This window comes from Schistocerca cancellata, chromosome 5, assembly GCF_023864275.1.
Source record: "Schistocerca cancellata isolate TAMUIC-IGC-003103 chromosome 5, iqSchCanc2.1, whole genome shotgun sequence".
NCBI lineage: Eukaryota > Metazoa > Arthropoda > Insecta > Orthoptera > Acrididae > Schistocerca > Schistocerca cancellata.
Genome location: NC_064630.1, coordinates 263,471,592 through 263,491,701, shown reverse-complemented (window position 1 = coordinate 263,491,701; position 20,110 = coordinate 263,471,592). Strand labels below are relative to the sequence as shown.

The following is a 20,110-nucleotide window of genomic DNA, read 5'->3' as shown; positions in this document are numbered from 1 at the left end:
GCGCTCCGGAGTGCTCCGGCTCCCTGGAGCTCGGTTGGAACAGCCTGATGTAAATGGTTGTAAAGGAGACAAAAGAATATTCTCATAATGCTTTATAACCATCTTTTAAATACCTCCTTTGACATGACTGTTACCAGCAGTTTGTTAAATGAACTTTGCAATTTTAATCTCAGTTGTTGCTGATCATTATTACTTCAGAATCCTTATGTAAATAATATCTCTGATTTATTGAGACAATGTTTCTCTCCCTCTCAACTACGAGTCTAATCAACCTCTTGTTTCTTACCGACCAGTTACTTTAAAGTGAAAAACGATAAAGATATAATGTAGCATCATATTTTATCACATAAATTTTATTAAAATCATTCTCAATCATAAAGACACTGATCAATATTCAAAATCTGATGTTCTAAAAACACACATCTCACAGAGATTATAATTACTACAATGGTACAATGTCCATTGCCAAGAATAAAAATAATTATTCAGTTTTTTGGCACAGTCATCAATTTCTCCTGAGTAATTACATTAGTAACCAATACATATTTGCTGCCCTTTAGAGCAAATGTCAGTCTTCTTCCTCTTCATCAGAGTAGTCATAGTCGGCAGTAGAATGTCTGGATTCTACTTCATACTGAACCATTTCATCATCACTTAAATGTGAGTCTCCTTTCATGAATTCTGCAAATCTGGAACAGAGAATCATATGCCTCTTAGTACTCAGCTTGTAATGACCTAAATCTGTGTTACTACAACTACACATGGAACATAAAGAACAAACTACAACACAGAGAACTATAGTAAACATACGCCATTTACTACTGACAACTTTAATAGACAATATTTTAAACAACAACAGAGAAAAAAAATTATGAACAGCAGATAATTATTTAGCTCTGACATTCTATGATTGCTGGAGAAAACAACGAGTGTCCTCCCTAGCCGCTGGTCAAACTTATACCAAAAACAGTTCACAAATACCGAAGATCTACATAATGAACTGTAAAGAAGCCACACACCCCATTATTAAGATACACTACTCCGCCACAAATTAATGACACCAGCAGTTATGATGGGTAAATGTGAAGTTAAAAAATTCTGATGAAAAAGAACACAAATAAATAAAAATAAATATTGTTTTTGTACATGCTGAAATCATTTTTATATTGATGAAGGAAAACCTGGTCAAGGAAACCAGCCTCCTAAACTTCATATTTCCTACATTTTACAAATAAAACCAGACAATTTCAGCATGCAAGGCCATTTTCAACTGCTTTTGTCAGAATGAAGTGAGCAAGAATGAATAGTTCGTAAGCCAGTCACACCAAAAAATGTTCATTTTAAGAAATATTACCACTTGCAATTGACATGTGCAATATTAAATATGATTCAACATGACGAAAATGTATGAAAATTGGCATGTGGGCTGGAACTGGCTGATTACATTTGTATGGAGTAATAAAGATAACCCCTTAAGTTATAGACAGGCACAATTAAAAGACACTTAGAAATAAGCTATCGGCCACAGCCTCATCAGAAAAAGAGACACACACAACATTCAGTCACACAAGCAAGCACATCTTACACACACACGTCTGACAACTATGGCAGCTCGGACCAGAATGGAAGCAACAATCTTGAAAGAGAGGGGAAGGGGAGGGTACAGCAGTTTATGGGTGGGGAGAGAGAGGAGCGCTGTCCGGCAGAGAGTGCAGAGAGAGACTGCCAACAAGCATAGTTGACAGGAGGATGTAGAGCAGGAAAGTGGGGAAAACAGAGTGAAGAGGGAGAGGAGCAGGGGAAAAATGGGCGGGTGAGTTGGCAGAGGGTGGCAAACAAAGAGTGTGGGAGATGAGAATGGGTAGGTGATCGGGCAGAGGGTTTAGAAATGGTTGGGTGGAGGGTTTGGGGACAGTATGTTACCAGAGGTTGAGGCCAGTATAATAATGGGAGCAGAGAATTTGTTGCAAAGGTAACTCCCATCTGCGCAGTTAAGAAAAGCTGATGGTGGAGGGGAAGATACAGATGACTTGAAAAATGAAGGAGCCACTGAAATCAAGCAAGTTATGTTCAGCTGCAGTTGTGCCACAGTGTGGTCTACTTTAGGGTGGTCTAAATTACTCTTGCCCACAGTTTGGCAGTGGCCATTCATCCTGGTGGGCAGCTGGTTGGTAGTCGTACCAATATAGAAAGTTGTGCAATGCTTGCAGCAGAGCTGGTAAGTGCCATGGCTGCTTTCACAGGTGGACCAGCTCCTGATGGGATAAGACAAACCTGTGACAGAACTGGAGTAGGAAGTGCTGGGTGGGTGGAAGGCAGATCTCTAATTTCAGTCTTCCACAGCGATATGAATCTTGTGGCAAGGGTTTGAGATTGGGAGTGGCATAGGGATGGACTAAGATGATGAGGTTGGGTGGGTGATGAAAAGTTTCTTTTAGGAGGGGTGGAAGAATCTTGGGTACAGTGTTCCCCATTACAGGTAATGATGATAGCTAATCAAAGCCCTGACAAAGGAAGAGGTTCAGCTGTTCCAGTCTGGGGTGGTTCTGGGTGACAAATGGGGAACACCTTTGTGGAAAGGGGGGAACACCTTTGTGGCTGGTTCTTGGGGTGTGTTGGGAGGATTGGTTGGGTGTGGGAAGCAGCATAGGAGATCTGTTTGCAAAGTAGGTCTGCGGGATAGTGCCTGTCTGTGAAGGCCCTGATGAGAACCTCAGCGTACTGGGTAAGGGAGTTGTTGTAATTGCAGACGATGCGCGCTGAGTGTCTTACTGAGACCTACACAGACAGACATTATCCCCCAGACCTAGTTTGCAAAGAGATCTCCCATGCCATTTCCCCTCACACCCCCAATCCTCCCACCACTACCAAAAACCAGCCACAAAGGAGTGCCCCCTTCGTCACCCAGTACCACCTCAGACTGGAACAACCTCCACCCAACGGTCTCCACACACACACACTGTCCTATCACCCTCTCCCCATTCTCATCTCCCACCCTTTTTGTTTGCCACCCTCTGCCAACTCACCCACCTATCTTTCCCTGCTTCTCTCCTTTTTTGCTCCATTTTCTCCAACTCCCTGCCCCACAACCTCCTGAAGCTGCACCTGTTGGCAATCTAGACACTGCATACACTGCCAGACAGCACTCCCCCCCGTAGACTGCTATCCCCTCCTGTTCCCACTCCACTCCCTCCAGATTGCTGCTTCTATTTCACATGACAGGTTGTGGCCAAATACTTATGTTTAACTGTCTTTATTGTGTTTGCCTGTAACTTCACATTTTATCTTTACTCTAAGTAGCCATATATCTTTTCCTACATTTCTGATATTCGAACATTGACTTTCCACTGTTTAAAGAATAATAAATAATTTTAACAGTCAAAGTGGTTTCCTTTACCTGGACTTCCTGCTTCCATAGCTTCTGTATCTTCCCACACTATGGAATATGAACTACTATAACTACAAGCAAGGACGTTGTGTTGTCTACAGAAATTATTTCAAATTTTTAGCATCTCCAAATATAAATTGTACAAGTCATGGCATGCATTTCTACTACACAAAAAAGAGCAGTTCCTGCAATTCTTTCTGACATTCTACTTATGAAAACAGAAGAGCTACTGTTGATTTACAGGACAACATGAAAAGTTTAATAAAATATCCCGAACCACCCTAAGAGGCAGACTGGTACAATGACGACGACACCAAGCATTACTTTCAGTTTTGAATAAAGGATATGTTTATTACAAGAGTGTATTTTTTTTAATAATAGACCTGCAATAATTGGTCTTTTCTTTGTTCCCTGTAATAGTTAGTACCTTGTCATATTTTCTAAGATTTGATGAAGCGTAAGGGCGGGGGGCTAAACAGCCATAAATTTCCTAGGAACATTTAAATGCAATGCAACCAACTTGTTGCACTATCATAACAGCAATAAAAAGAACCAAGAGAAGTACAGAGACAAAACTAAACAGACTATATAAACCTTCAAAGTATTTCCTTTGACTGGACAGATCAGTACAATGGAGACGTAGCCTGCAAAGAAGAGGGGAACTGTTTCTAATTCAATCTGGTATATAAAACAGTTACTCACATCATTCATATTTTTGTCTTTTGCCTGCAATTAAACTATAGTCCAATTAAAATTACTTGACAGGTAATGTCAATGTCTGCACTTACTGCTACAGTGTTGCCATAATGGCTACTGGCTACCGCTCGGTTATAGGTGACATACAAACATGGTGGGTCACTTCACAAATAGTGTTAATGTGTAATGAGGAACAATGTTGAAACTGGATACTGTGAGTATGTTGGAAATGCAAGCCTACTGACTGTAAGTGACCAATGACTGAATTGTGGCAGACAAGGCGTTCTGTAGCCTTGAATGTAACAAACTTCCTTATTATCACTGGTTATGTGAAACTATCCCCACACTGTCCACACAAGCTGCTGCATTATCAACCGATCAGCAGTCCTTGCTGAAGCTAGTCTGCAGATTACAGACAACATCAGCAGATTCCAAATGCAAAAAGTCAGTACAATGAAACATTGACATAACAGAGAATTACACATTAGAAAAATTGCATTTAAACCAATTAACTGAATAAAATAATAATCAAACTCTTTTGCTTAGGTTTTTTTTAAAAAAAAGACACTACATTTGAAAAGATTCAAGCCTACTTCCTTCCACTAATCAGGTTAATGAGTTAAACATTGTGCTACACCACAACACTGCATAAAGTAGTTATATTTGTGGCTATTGTGACCCAGTCACAACGAATTACAGCCTTTAAGACTTTAGCTTCGTGCAAAGTTGTGAGAAGCTTATCTAATGTAAGCTGAGTCTTGTGAATAGGGCAACTGCAAATGTGACATCTAATTGCGTCTTGTGAGAACGTATCCAGTAGTGTTTGGTTAGTGCTGTGTATGAAATGTGTGTATTTCATTAGCATTGTGTGTGTGTGTGTGTGTGTGTGTGTGTGTGTGTAAACAAAATGGTTTAGGGCTAACTTTTTCCATTTATTTATCAGTACTCATATAGTTTTGCTCTAACTGGGACAATGTAAATAATAATTATAGCATCTGTTTTTTTACCTCACTGGATTTTTCAGTTTGAGAACTGTCTTCCACGTATCACACTCCGGACTGGAGCAGTATCCTCTGAGTTCCTCAAGAGCTTTCTTTGTTTCACGGACACCCTGTTCATAGTATTCCTCCTCTGACAATAATTTTAACTTTGGTGGGAATCTTCGTTTCCTAAAAACATGAAATTTTTACGAGGGGTGAAAGTCTTTTAACGCATGCAGCCATTTTGAATAACACACTGAGGAACATTTCCAGAAGAAGAATATCTGTGTAGTGTGTTGTTTGGAAAAGACAAAATTTAAATTATGTTGTCAGGAACTGTATGATTTTAATGACTCAAGTAACACACACAATTATTTCATTGAAGGGGGGACAGCAAGCAATTGAGTGTGCGTGAACAAGAGTAGAATGTGCACAGTAGTAGTAGCACTTTGAAAAAGCTAGGAAGATACACACGAAAGAAACATATGGGGTGGAACAGGACAATGACAAATGGAGGAGAAAATACACAGAAAGGATTGGCAATGATAGGAGGAAGACCATAGAGGAGTAGAAGTAGCAGGAAGAAGTCAGTCAGGTCAAGTACATAGAATGGAATAGGAATATCAGGAAGAGTGTGTGTGTGTGTGTGTGTGTGTGTGTGTGTGTGTGAGGGAGGGAGGGAGGGAGGGAGGGAGGGAGGGAGGGAGGGAGGGAGGGAGGGAGGGAGGGAGGGAGGGGAAGAGATAGCATGTTTGTAGCATGGATGGTGGGTGAGTTGGGGGGGGGGGGTGTTTAGTAGAAATAGAAGGATTACAGGGTGGGGATATTTTTAGGTATCTGAGAATTGCAAATGGAGGAGGTACATAAGAATAACCTATGAGAGCAGTTCTGTTACAGGAAGGAGAGCCAGGGGGAGGATGACCAGTGACTGAGTTGCAACTCTCTGGGCTGAAGGAGAACTTGGATACTGAATGCTCAACTATCCACTTACACCTTAGCAACTTGTCCAAGGTGCTACCCACCGCTAAGATTAAACCTGAGCCAGTACAAAAGTCTTGTCTGTTGGGACCAGGACTCATGTTTCTGACAGGTCTTAACCAGTGCAAAGTGTGGGAATGCTGGTTACTGGGAACTCCTGTGTTAGGTGTGTAACAGAGCTTAGCCCCTCTTCCTCACAACATGTGTGTGTCTCATCCTGGAATCTGAGTGATCTGTTGCTCCTTTCTAATCTTCACCAACCTATCCCTCTTTCCTCCCTGATGGATATGCTAATAGTTCTGAAAGCAGGAATAGCTGTTCACTTTAAAATGTTTCTACTGATATTACTGGAAATTCAACTTTCGAAGATGAGTAATGGCCAGTCATTCTGTCTCTGTGAAATGACGAACTGCTGGCCACTGAAATTATCCTAACAACTAGTTGTCAAGATACCTCAACACCTACTTACATGTAAACGTGTACATTTTGCTCCTTATTTAAAGTCTTTAAATGCAATTGTACAAATGAGAAAGAACAAGATAAATGTAATTTGTGCAGTAACATTAAGTGCTTTTGTCTCGTGCAAAAGAATCAGCACTGAATAGTTGATTGGCACTTAATTTCAGTGTAGTGTCGAATAGCTGAAATCCTCATGACCTCACCATTGTTATAAGTAATTTTATTCATTTTATATGAAGAGAAGAGAGTAAGGTGGTAGCCAGAGTGTTGATGTGGACAAGAGGGGGGAGTGGAGGGTGGAGAAGGATATATATGAGAGAGAGAGAGAGAGAGAGAGAGAGAGAGAGAGAGAGAGAGAGAGAGAGAGAGACAGAGAATTTTTTAACTTTGGCCTCTTTACAGATACAGTTATAAATGACAAGATTCCCCAAAGAAAACTAAGTTCTATTAACTTCAGCATTATGAAAGGAACAGCTGTAAGTTATAGATGGAGGCAATACTGGGAGAGGACTAGGTGATTAAGGAATAGGATTTTGTAGAGCTTTTCTTTGAGAAAAACTCCTGAGTATCTCTTACATTGTTTTCAGTCAGATGGCACACCTAAAAGGGTTTGTTTGTTCTATTGTGCCGAATCTTCAACAAGATTTAGTTAAATATAGCTGCACACACAGGGATGAACAAAACTGTGGAAACAATAACATCGTGCTACACAATATATTGCTCATAGCACTATACTGGAATTACATGGTGCCCATGCATTGCCAAGTACGATGTTAAGAACTGCTCATCATCTCCTTCCCGCATAAAAACACTAGCCTTCTTGAAGACTTAAGAACTTTCGTTACCATCATCACTATGACAACATCATGATTACCAGTCCCTGCATCTATATTGAAATTGTTGATAAGATCAGGCGCTTTTATAGCCACAAAGTCTAAAATATTTCCATTGTGTGTGAGTTGTCAAACTAGATGCTCAAGAGAATTTTTGGAAAACTGTGTTCAAAACTGCTTCACACAAATGTTTGTCCATACCAACTGCAATTAACATCGTAGTCTATACTTGGTAGGTTATAGTTGCCTCCAACTAACACTACATGATCGGGGTACTTCTGTACTACTTATTGTAGACTTACTCTGAATGATTCTAACTTGAATTGGTCTAAGCTAATTACTTGTGTCCAGATAACTTCACAGCCAGACTCAATTTTGATCAATATACCCAGTATTTTTGTTCCTTGGAATAAATACTCCGTTTCAATGTATGTAATCTGTCTTTTCAATCTATGTTCCAGGCCTCGTTAAATAGTTCAGAGCTCTCTCTTTTGGGTTCACTCCAGCTCTCGGTTCAATAACTTTTCAGGAGGGGTGTAAATTCAGCGACTTGGTTACTAATACTTTGTCATTTTACTGCTAGAATTCTGACATTTGAAGTGTCTTTGATCTATAAAGGAGTAGCCTATAATTCTCCACCCCAAAATGCACGTCCAGCAGCCAAAACTGTCACTGAATCAATGTAGCCTCTGGTTGGGACCCTCCACCCAGCTTCAAACCAAAGAACCTCGATCAATTCTGGGTATGATACTGCAAATTGTGAGCTCAGCTTGTACTGCACGAATGAGGCCAGCTCACCTGTATGAACTGTGGATGGTGTCAGACCCAAATGACAGGTGTCACTGGTGCCGACATGAGCTGCAACTTTTATCACTGTCCCCAGGACACTCCACAGCCACTGAGAGGTAGACCGCCTCCATGTCTTGGAAGCCCCCCTCTCCCCAGGCATACATACTGAGCACACACTGGACTCACTTCCAGCACTTAAGCTATTTCAGTAATGGGCTCCATAATGTGCCCTAATAACACTGGAGCTCTCGATAACTAGCATACCAGTACCCTGTGTGCCTACTTGGACCCTGCTCAAGAAGTGGCCACTTGTTGACTTGCAGGGTGAATGGGAGAGAGGGGAGTGAAGCGAACGTGATACAACTTGCCACTCACTCTGCAGTGAGTGTGGTTACCCCAGGCCATGCACATTGGAAGGGCCTCGGCAGCAGAGCCTTTGGGCAAAACAAGCGTCATCTTATGTGTACCGTGCAATGCATCACTTTCTCCATCACTGCTACATCCTGAGGCAGCAGGCTGCAGACAGCTGACTGTGGCCACCAGTATCTTCAGCTGTTCATGAACTGCAGCCAGCTTCTCCTGTGTCTGCATATAGCATGTACAGAACCTATCCATCCTACTACTAAAATTCAAATGAAGCAACGGGGAAGAAGAAGAAGAAGAAGAAGAAGAAGATGATGATGAAAATGAGCCCTGTTGTCTTTTAGATGAGGATTTGCACTGCCAAACTTATTAAATACACAAATGCAAGCTACTAGAAAACACTGAGCCTTTCACCAACACCAGTTCACAGCATGCTTTAAGACCAGCAAATGCAAATAGGTCACAGAATCAAGTAAATAAGGTGACACTAGTGACAACTGCAGCACTAAATTATACTACAAATTTAACCAACTTCACAAAAATGAACAGAAAACTCACAACTCTAACAACTACTAAAACAGGTAAACTGCTACTATTTGCTGCTACTCAGGAATACGTAAGACTACCATTAAATTAAACTGTATACAAACTGAGAGCTGCTGCTCTTGGACTGGAACTCTACAGCCAGGGACACAAACACAAACAGATGTCTTTTGCCGGCAATGCAGTTGTTGATTGTCTTCATAGCTTGCCTTGACAGCCTTAATTTTACCAGTATCTCTTCCCTACCTTCCAAGCTTCACAGAAATTCTCCTGGCTAGGTTGCTGGGCTAGTACTCCTCAAAGACATGATGCCTGGATAGCTCTGCCAGAGAACTGTAGTTTTCACTAAGTGATATTAACATACAGCCTGTCCACACTCCTCTTTATTTCAGAGTTGCTTGTTAAGTATATGTTGTCATCAAAGAAACAATACCGCATAACTCACTCCATGTTGACATGAGATATAAACACAAAAGCGCAAGCAGCCACAGGACATTTTTATTGTTTGATTCATATCTCATGTTTCTTATCATGTTGGAATGCAGTCAGGGTTTCGGTTGATGTTTAAGGACAGTGTTTCAGAGGACAATCTTTATAGTGAGAAAGAAACTGTTCCTTATATGAAAGTAATGTAGTTAAGGAACCATTTGTTTTTACGAGAGCCTGATGGATGCCAGCTATTGTGTCCATCATTGATCCTCTGCTGATCTTCCTGCATTTCACTAATCTTCTGGTGCTCCAGTGCAATATTTCACTCTTTTACAGTTGCACTGGATTTACGTACTTTTATCAAGTTATTTGCCATTCCTGCAGTAACAGAAGTTATGCAAATTGACAAAAATCTGGAAATTGTAAAAGTCAGATATATGGTATTGTTTCTTTAACAACAATATGTATATGTAAAAGCTATAGTATTGTGGTTAAAATAATCATACATTGCAAGGGCCAAGCTCTTTTCCATAGACAACATTAAATTACTGTGTGATGAGTGTCATTTGCAAAGATTTCATTTTCAGTATGCAATCTCCAATTTTGAGGGGGGCGATGAGCTGCAACAGACCTTGGCTGCAGACAATTTTTGCACTGTTCCAGAACAAAAAAGACTGTCAGTTGTCACTGATAACTAAGTATAGAGACCAGTGTTACATGTACTTAAAGGGAGCATCCTCTGCTTCATGCTAGCTTACCGTATTTACTCGAATCTAAGCTGCACTCGATTCTAAGCCGCACCTGAAATTTGAGACTCTAAATTCAAGGGGAGAGAAAAGTTTTTGGCCGCACCTCCAAATCGAAACAAAGTTGGTCCAGTGTAATATGAGACACAATTTAGGTCGAATGAATGACGATACAGTTACAGTAGTTTGGTTCGAGTCTTAAGCTTAGCAGTTAAGTTTTACCAGGTAGCCATTGCTATGCGTCAGGCGCTCCGTCCGTATTTATACGGGAACCCTTCCTTTTTCACGTGCTTCGTCTGGTTTGAATCAATTGCCTATTTTGCTTTGATCTGATAAGTGCCATTTTCTTTGTTATAGGTGTTTACGTCACTCTAAGCTGAAAATGCATTACTGCACTGTGTCATGCATTGTTTGTCGCATTCTGATAGTGCATGTTTACGGCCTGTTTTGCCGCTCGTGGCATGGATTGCTTTTGTGCGCGCTACCGCCGCTTACAAAAAAAGGAGGAATCATCTCATTAGCGAAACAATGGCAAGAGACTGCTATTTGTTGTTACTTACACTGCTGCTTTCTTTGATAATGATCACCAAGAACCAAATAATAGACTGCGTATGACAGAACATGTTCTGAACGAGAGTTAGGCGAAAATTTTTCTCCGTTTGAAAATCTTTGCGGCTGCTTCTTTAGTACATCAAATTCTGTACAGAAATTAGAATCATCTTAGATTTAAAAATCTAGTCAGTTGCCGTGCTTCATTTCTGACTGTATCACTATTAGGCATAAGAATAATACGAATATAAACATGACACGATATGTATATTCTTCCGCGTTTGCTGTTGTCTCACTCTAGTTTCGTAGTTTATTAAGCATACAGGATTTAAATGAGATAGAAGCAAACACGAAAGAATACATGGCAAAATGTTTATATTCGTATTATTCTTATGGTGAAGAGAATACTGCATGTGATTCACATTTCATCAGGTTCCTATTAGCAACCATCTCTTCTCACAGGTAGGGAAAAATTCAGAACGTAGAGTTGGCCATATTGACAAACATCCCAACAGTCTTGCCAGTCGGATTTTCGTAGTACATTGAAATGCTGCTACACTCGAAGATGAACAATATGGAATTTGTATTTACTTCCTTGGATAATGTAGGAAAATGCAGTGGTCGAAACTCGGGGCGGAGAAAAAAAGCTCGTCTTCCATTTTTTTTTTAATTAATTTACTGACGCAGAGGTTTTGGCGCCAGTTTTTATCTTTGTGCCTACAAAGCATGCCTGTGTAGCGCTACATATATCTGACGGCAGAAGTTAGTTGTGGCGGCACCTACCAATATTTTTCAGAACTTCGCTTGCTTTGCACTCGATTCTAAGCCGCAGGCGGTTTTTTGGATTACAAAAACCGGAAAAAAAGTGCGGCTTAGATTCGAGTAAATACGGTACTCTCTGGAGTACCTTTCTGTACTAGGATACCAATTTCTCAGGGTTTGACAAAATTACAGGAATCAGTTGTAAAGATTAGCAGTACCCGAGATGAGCTGTAATAGCTGAGATGCGGGGAGCGTATCAGGCTTTAGTTCCAGTTAGATATACATCTTTAATGTAAATGAAGCTAAGTCACTAATCAACATGTCACTGTTGTCAGTCATATCTTTGATGAAAGGAACATGTTTGAGAGCCTTGGGGAGAAATATTGATGTCGGGCAGCAAGCAGGTGGCCTGACTGACAATTTTTCATTGTAAAACGTGTTATGGCACATCACAACAGGTAACTCACCATTCATATACTACTACATCAACATTATCTACAAATTGTGGCCTCTGTGTCCTCTGACAAACAATTTAAAAAAGCTATACATCATGTGAAGGACAGGGGTGTGGAGTGGGAGATCAGGAATCAGTGGTAAGAGGGGGTGAAATAAAACTTGTACTGCCAAAGTTGATATACCTAGAAAATAACATCGTTTGGTACAGTTTACTTATTCACATTTTGTTATTAATATTTACTGATGACATTAAAAACACAGTCAATACTAGAGTGAACAGAAGAGGCAATTAACCCAAACTTAAACAAATGAGGTTGAAAACAAAGATTTTGTAACTAGAAATGTGAATGGTCTTGGATACAAATGCAATGTGTAACTAGCACTGACATCATCTGATAAGCATTAGTCACTCCAAACTAATGCGAAAGAGTGTTTTTTAATGACAAAAGAGAGAAATATTTTAATATTACTAGCTGATTTTGAAAAAAGACAGGGAGGCCTAGCACAAATAAAACAAGCTTAGCAACTGTGGCAACGGTAACATTTATGACTCTTTTTGGCGAGGTTACGCCAGTTAAGTCCAATTATCACAAGATCTTGCCTATTTTACACTGACAAGAGGACCTTACAAACTAGCCTTCCTCAATTCTCTTCATACTCATACAATCTGAAGGTCAGTGCATGAGCATTACCTTTCCTAAAGCAGTTTGACGGACTTCTTAAACACACTTGGAAAAAACTGATTTTTTAAGATTTACAGGAGCTGTTAAGAATAAAACATTTAGAATGTTTTAACAAAGTTGTCTGCATTTGGTGCTTCGCACTGATGGTCCTATTCTCACTAATAGCAACACTTTTTTTTATGTATTTTTAGTCTGTACTTATATGAAATTGAATTAATATTTAAAAATATATGATTCATTTTTTAAATAGTTTTACTGTTTTAAGAACCTGTTGTCTGAGAACTGAGCTTCAAATCTTAGAAGCATGTAGAAGACTTAAGAAGATCAGTCCGTAAGGTCTCCTTGTGAACCAGCAGTACAGGTTCTCGCTTCTTACCATGTCATGAATGAACAAGTAGAGTTCTTCTGCTGACTGAAAACTTTATGCCTCAGTATCTTGAAAGAAACAAACAAAACTTAATCTCCCACCTTTGCATCTACATCTACATGGTTCCTCTGCAGTTCACACTTAAATGCCTAGCAGAAGGTTCATTGAACCATTTTCATACTACTACTATACCATTCCACTCTTGAATGGCGCATGGGAAAAAGGAACACCTAAATCTTTCCGTTTGAGCATTGATTTATCTTATTTTATTATGATGATCATTTCTCCCTACATAGGTGGGTGTCAACAAAATATTTTTGCATTCAGAAGAGAAAGTTGGTGATTAAAATTTCGTACATAGATCTCGCGGCAAAGAAAACTGCCTTTGTTTCAGTGACTGCCACCGAACTCGCGTATCATATCAGTGACTCTCACCCCTATTGTGCGATAACACTAAACGAGCTGCCCTTTTTTTTGCACTTTTTCAATGTCCTCTGTCAATCCTATCTGGTAAGGATCTCACACTGTGCAGCAATAATTCGGCAGAGGATGGAGAAGTGTAACATAGGCTGTCTCTTTAGTGGGCTTGTCGCATCTTCTAAGTGTTCTGCCAACAAAGCTCAGTCTCTGTTTCGCCTTCCCCCACAATATTATCTATGTGGTCTTTACAATTTAAGTTGCTCGTAATTTTAATTCCTAGGTATTTAGTTGAATTGACAGCCCTTAGATTTGCGCAATTTATCGTATACCCAAAATTTATCGGATTTCTTTTAGTATCCATGTGGATGACCTAACACTTTTCTTTGTTTAGTGCCAATTGCCACTTTTCGCACCATACAGAAATTCTCTGCAGATCATTTTGTAACTGGAATTGCGTATCTGATGATTTTACTAGACGGTAAATTACAGCATCATCTGCAAATAATCTAAGGGGGTTGCTCAGATTATCACCTAGATCATGTATGTGATTTATCGTCTATCACTGTGACCTCTCTGAAAGGAAATCACGAATCCAGTCACACAACTGAGACGATACTCCATATGCAAGCTACTTGATTAATAGTCACTTGTGAGGAAAGGTATCAAAAGCCTTCTGGAAATCTTGGAATATGGAATCAATCTGAGATCCCTTGTCGACAGCACTCATTACTTCATGGGAATAAAGTGCTAGCTGTGTTGTACAAGAAATATATTTTCTGAATCTGTGTTGGTTATGTATCAATAAGTCATTTTCTTCAAGGTGATTCATAATGTTTGAGTACAGTATATGCTCCAAAATCCTATTACAAATTGAGGTCAGCGATATGGTTCTGTAATTCAATGGGTTTCTCCTATTTCCTTTCTTGAATATTGGTGTGACTTGTGCTACTTTCCAGTCCTGAGCAGTTGTATATGATTGCTAAGGAAGGCACTATTGTGTCCGCATACTCTGAAAGGAACGTGATTAGTATACCATCTGGACCGGAAGACTTGCCTTTTTAAGTGGTTTGAGTTGTTTCGCACAACACCTAAAACATCTACTTTTATGTCACTCATGCTAACAGTTGTTCTGGTTTCGAATTCTGGAATATTTACTTTGTCTTCTTTCATGAAGGAATTACAGAAAACTGTATTTAGTAACTCCGCTTTAGTGGCCTCATCATCAGTAACATTTCCATCGCAATTGCGCAGTGACGGTATTGATTGATTTTTTTTTTTTTTGCCACTGGTGTAATTTACATACGACCAGAATCTCTTTGGGTTTTCTACCATATTTTGAGACAATGTTTCATTGTGGAAACTATTGAAAGCATCTTGCATTGACGTCCACACTAAATTTCAAGCTTCCGTGAAACTTTGCCAGTCTCGGGGATTTTGCGTTCTTCTGAATTTGGCAGGCTTTTTTCGTTGCTTCTGCAACAGTGTTCTGGCGTGTTTTGTGTACCATGGTGAATCAGTCCCCTCTCTTATTAACTTATGCGTTATGCATCTGTCTATTGCTGTTGATGTACCGTATCTTTGAAATTGAGCCATATCTGGTCTACACTTACATAATTAGCTTGGAAGGAATGGAGACGCTCTCTTAGAAAAGCATCAAGTGAATTTTTATCTGCTGTTTTAAATATATATATTTTGCATTTATTTTTAGTGGTTTTGGTTGATATGGTTTTGAGCCTCGCTACAATGACCTTGTGTTCACTAATCCCTGTATCTGTCATGACACTCTCTATTAGGTCAGGATTATTAGTGGCTGAGAGGTCAAGTGTGTTTTTGCAACCATTTACAATTCGTGTGGGTTCATGAACTGATTGTTCAAAGTAATTCTCAGAGGAAGCATTTTGTACAATTTCGAAAGACGTTTTCTGTCTACCACCGCCTTTGAACATGTATTTTCGCCAACAAATAGAGGGTAGATTGAAGTCTCCACCAATTATAACTATATGAGTGGGGTACTTATTTGTAATGAGATTCAAGTTTTCTGTGAACCGTTCAGCTATTATACCATCTGAGTTGGGGGGGCCAGGGGGGGAGGGGGGGGTTTGGCAGAAGGAGTCAATCATTATTTTGGTACAGCTGTTGAGTATAACCTCCATCCATAGTAATTCACAGGAACTATCTATTTCAGCTTCACTACAAGATAAACTACTACCAACAGACACAAAAACACCACCACCTACTTTATTTAATCTATCCTCTCTGAACACAAATGATCTCTTGCAAGCATTCTAGTGGACAATTTTTAAACTATAAATATAGCACATGGAAAAGCTGCTTAGAGAGACCTGATAGTCAAGTGAAGGAAATGTCTGCAAGAACAAATACAAAATAATAAGGCACATTTGGAACTGTCTTGTGAAAAAATAAATTAATTAAAAAATTTAAAAAATTAGTACTTCACTTACGGTAAAATGCTAATACTTGTGGAACACCAATCAATTTTTTTGAAAAGTGTACAATATGATAAACTGTTTCTTGGTGTTATAAGACAAAATTTGGCAATTCAGGGAAATTTCACTGCACAGAGGACAAAAAACAAGAGCTTCACAGACCACTTACTTCTTTGTACTGTATAGCGAAGCACAAAAAAAGTAATAGTGATACGATTATGAAAAATTTTACATGGACTACAAACAATACTATGAAAGAACACAACCATTCGTTCTACAGATAAAGTAGATACTGTAGGTACATAAGTTGTTAAGCACTGTAGCTCAGTACTTGAACCTGGGCTCATTGTTAAAGAAGGCTTGCACACAAAGATTGAGTGCAGTTTAGTATTGATCATGTTAATTCTGGACTGTCTCCATCATTCATATCAAATTTGTGTTGCGAAGACAGGGTAAATATCTTGAAATATCTTGAACACACAACACAAGGAACTATAATCTGCATGCAAAAAGAGGATGAGATGGTTCTTTTCCATACATTATGTTACATCTCTCTCTCTCTCTCTACAAGCCACCATATGGTGCATAGCAGAGGGTATTTCGTACACTGCTAGGCATTCCCTTTGTTGCAGCAATACTTCTGTCTACATAGTTCTGTATGAGCCCTAATTTTTCACATCTCTTTTCGACTCTTATTCAAAATACATTGGCAGCAGTAGAATCACCCAGCAGTCAGCTCCATATTTCAGTTCTCTAAATTTCCTAAATAATGTTTCACGAAAAGAACAACATTTTCCCTCAGGGATTCTTATTTGATTTCCCGAAGCATTTCCATATTGACCGGTCTAGCAGCATGCCTCTAAAATGCTCCAATGTCTTCTTTTAATTTGACGTAGTGGGAATTCCAAAGACTTGAGCAATATTCAAGAATGGGTCACCCTAGTGTTCTATACACGGTCTCCTTTATAGATGGGCTACACTTTCTTAAAATTGTTGCAATGAACTGAAGTTGAATGAACACCTTCCCTACTATCATCTTTAAGTGCTCATTCCATAGCATAGCAATGCTGTGCCTAGGTATTTAGATGATGGGACTTTGTTGAACAGCATACCACTAATACTCTATTCAAACATTACAGGTTTGTTTTTGCTACTCATCTGCACTTGCTTACATTTTTCTACATTTAGAGCAAGCTGCCATTCATTACACTAATATAAATTCTGCCAAAGTCATCGTGTATCCTCCTAGAGACACTAAAAAACAACACTCTCCCACTCTGTGGCTCACCCAATTCAGCAAAATGCTACACAATATTCGACAGTTATCACCTATTCATATCCAAATAGAAGAGAATATACTTTGTCATCTCCTACTGGCATGTTAATGTAGGACTAACTGTCCTAATTTCACATACACAAGGGACTAGCCATTGACATGGCAGGGAGGTTCAGTACTCAGTGGCCCTGATGGTCAATGTGGGACAGTCTATTTCTAATAGCTGCAAACAGCACCAACGGTACATACAGAACTATTCGTTAATAGCGTGTGATGCATTCGAAAACACAATAGCTAATATGATCATACTAACCATTACTGAATTGAGGATTAGCACTTTTTCTGTCGACTCAATTGTGTTTCACTTTTATCGTCTATTTCTGAATCAAACTTTTTTTTGTCTTCATCACCAGTGAGCTCAATCTTTTATTGTGGCCCATTTGGATTGCATTTATTTAACTACTCCCGCCAGAGCCACCACTACTGCCTCTATCGTCACATTCTTTGTCAACGTCAATTTAAACACAAGGTTTTCTATATTGGATAAATAACAACAATTTTCAGTGGTCATTTCATTTTTTGTCCCGTTATCTATAAACAATATATTTTAGTTTGCTCCCAATTCTGTTTCAGGGAAGGACTCTAAGAAAAAAATTGACCATTTGGCTTATGTTCCTCAGCTTTTGACTGGAAAGTAAAGCCAGAAAATTCTCTTTTCAGATACATCTGATTTTTTTTTCTGTCATCTGAAACGATTTTCAAAAGTAACTTACCAGTATGGAAAGATTTTATAGCTTTAACCGATGCAAAGGTTATTTTTATCTGCTTTTCAGATTTCACCTAACATTGGCATTTCAAGAAGTGTGAACTTGTTTCAGTCTTTACAACATTCCAAAATATCACAAACATCTCAAAATTAATGTCTATGTAAACCTGTCACTGTGAGTTCCAACTCTATGGTTCATATTATACCTTGTTTGGTCATAGCTATTGTTCCATCAGTTATAAAATCTCTCTTTGCATTGTTCTGCTGCTTCTAACCATCATTAAAAGATGAATCCACATTGCAGGCACTAGATCCACACAATTGCACGTTGCTAAGTAGTTGTAGGCAAAACAGTGCTCATACAAGTTTGTTCTAAAAGTCATAGATAGACCGCAATAACTATATTACTCGTTCAGTTAAATGGGGCAGAACCCCCAAAATTTGCACGAAAAACTGTTACATTTTTCACAAATTATTTCCCACCATCAGAGTTACAAATTCTTATGAACAAAATAAAAGAAACACCATAACAGAACACTGCAACACACGTCACCTCTGTGAACAATGTTTATCTACAAACATACAAAAACTAGTCTAGATTATTAGGCTTCTCTGGGGTGTCACATACTTCATCGACAGGAAAACCTTTGCATCATTCATTAATTAAATCCTAAGCTTTTTTTCACATTACACAAGCTTGAATGATTAACAAAAAATTGATTACAGCCTATGACTCCTCTCTCTTCTAAGAAAGTAACTGTTCTACAGTTTCTGTTTCTGTTTGCCTTTTGACTTAATCTATATGCCAATACACTTCCAGTTACCTTTCTCATTCCCTAAAGATTATGAGTGTGTCATTGCCAATAGACACACTTTTCTGTGGTTTACCTTACTGATGTCTGTGGCTTGTGTTATGACTGACAGAAGGTAAGGCAAAATTTTAGAAGCATACATGCATGCATGCATGCATGCAGAAAAGGATGATTCTCAGCTGAGCTTCAGAGAGGTCTCACTATTCCCATGCAGGCCCAGCCATATGCTTGGTAATCAGTCTTTCCCATGCACCCAATGAATGTCATTTCTGTGTGCCGATATGCCTTCAAATGGAAAAAGTATGTTCCTTTCTGAATTTTTCAAAACCACAGTTAAACGACAATTTCTTTCAAATTCCAAGAAAAATGGAATCATGAATTTCAGATTTTAGAGTATGCACTTGCTGTATGAGTTATGGCTCCCACCCAAACTCTCAACTAGTTACAAATCCAAATTTGAATGAGTCAGTAACAATCTGGAATCAACAGTACATTTTCTGGAAAATTCATGACATTCAGAATACAAAGAATTCAGTGGTCACAGTGGTGTTTGGTACAATAGGAACAGATAACCATCTAACAAAATAACTGAAAACAACAATGTATCAGATTAGTGCTGCATCATATCTACAAGCAAGCTAAGCTATAATAATACATCTTATTAAATGTTCTTCACCAAATTTATTTCAAGAGGTCAGTTGTTATGTTAATGAATGTATATTGGTCTATTTTATATTCTGATTGTAATTTGCCACATGCACTGGCATTGCAGTAAACATAATGAAATAGTTTCTTGGATGTTTGCTTTTTGCAATATAAATATTCAGTACTGATCAAATATTTTCCTATGCCTATCTGGATTATTACAGTCATTTACTCTCACCATGCAGCTTGAAGTTTTGATATCCAAACACTTGGGAAGTTGTAACACATTATAACAGTCAGCATTAAAGCAACAGCAGCTTCCTGATAACAGGTGCTTGAGTAAATCAACCAGAGTCCCATGCCCTGAAATTTAAGAAGACTATAGTTAGTAGGAAGTTTTGAAACCTATAAACTACCAGTTTTCAAGGCCAGGCAAATAATATTCTAAATAAATTAATTTAAAAAAAAGGGGGAGGCAGCTACAGTATACAAGTGGAAAATTCTGAAAATGTTTTAGACTTCAGCATTTCATTTCACAGTATACTGCAGTACCAAAGTGGGAATGCTTGTTCTTTGTAAAAAAAATAAAAAATCCTTAAAATGCATCCTCCTGTAACATTCCAGAAGTATAAAAGACTACTCTACCAATACCAAAAATATGTGCGTGTGGCCCCTCCCCCTTACAAACACACACACACACACACACACACACACACATTCTCT

At 38.9% G+C, this 20,110-nt stretch overlaps 1 protein-coding gene across 1 annotated transcript in view; it reads right to left on the bottom strand.

Annotated features, from left to right (window-relative positions):
• Positions 1–335: 335 nt before the first annotated feature.
• LOC126188188 (nuclear envelope integral membrane protein 1a) overlaps positions 336–20,110 on the bottom strand; it is a 99,119-nt gene continuing 79,344 nt past the window's right edge. Inside the window, exons 6-8 of the mRNA XM_049929721.1 lie at positions 19,626–19,750; positions 5,092–5,253; positions 336–689 (exon numbers count right to left, since the gene is read on the bottom strand). Coding sequence (XP_049785678.1) covers positions 569–689; positions 5,092–5,253; positions 19,626–19,750 — 408 coding nt within the window. The 3' untranslated portion in view covers positions 336–568. The remainder of the gene's footprint in view (positions 690–5,091; positions 5,254–19,625; positions 19,751–20,110) is intronic.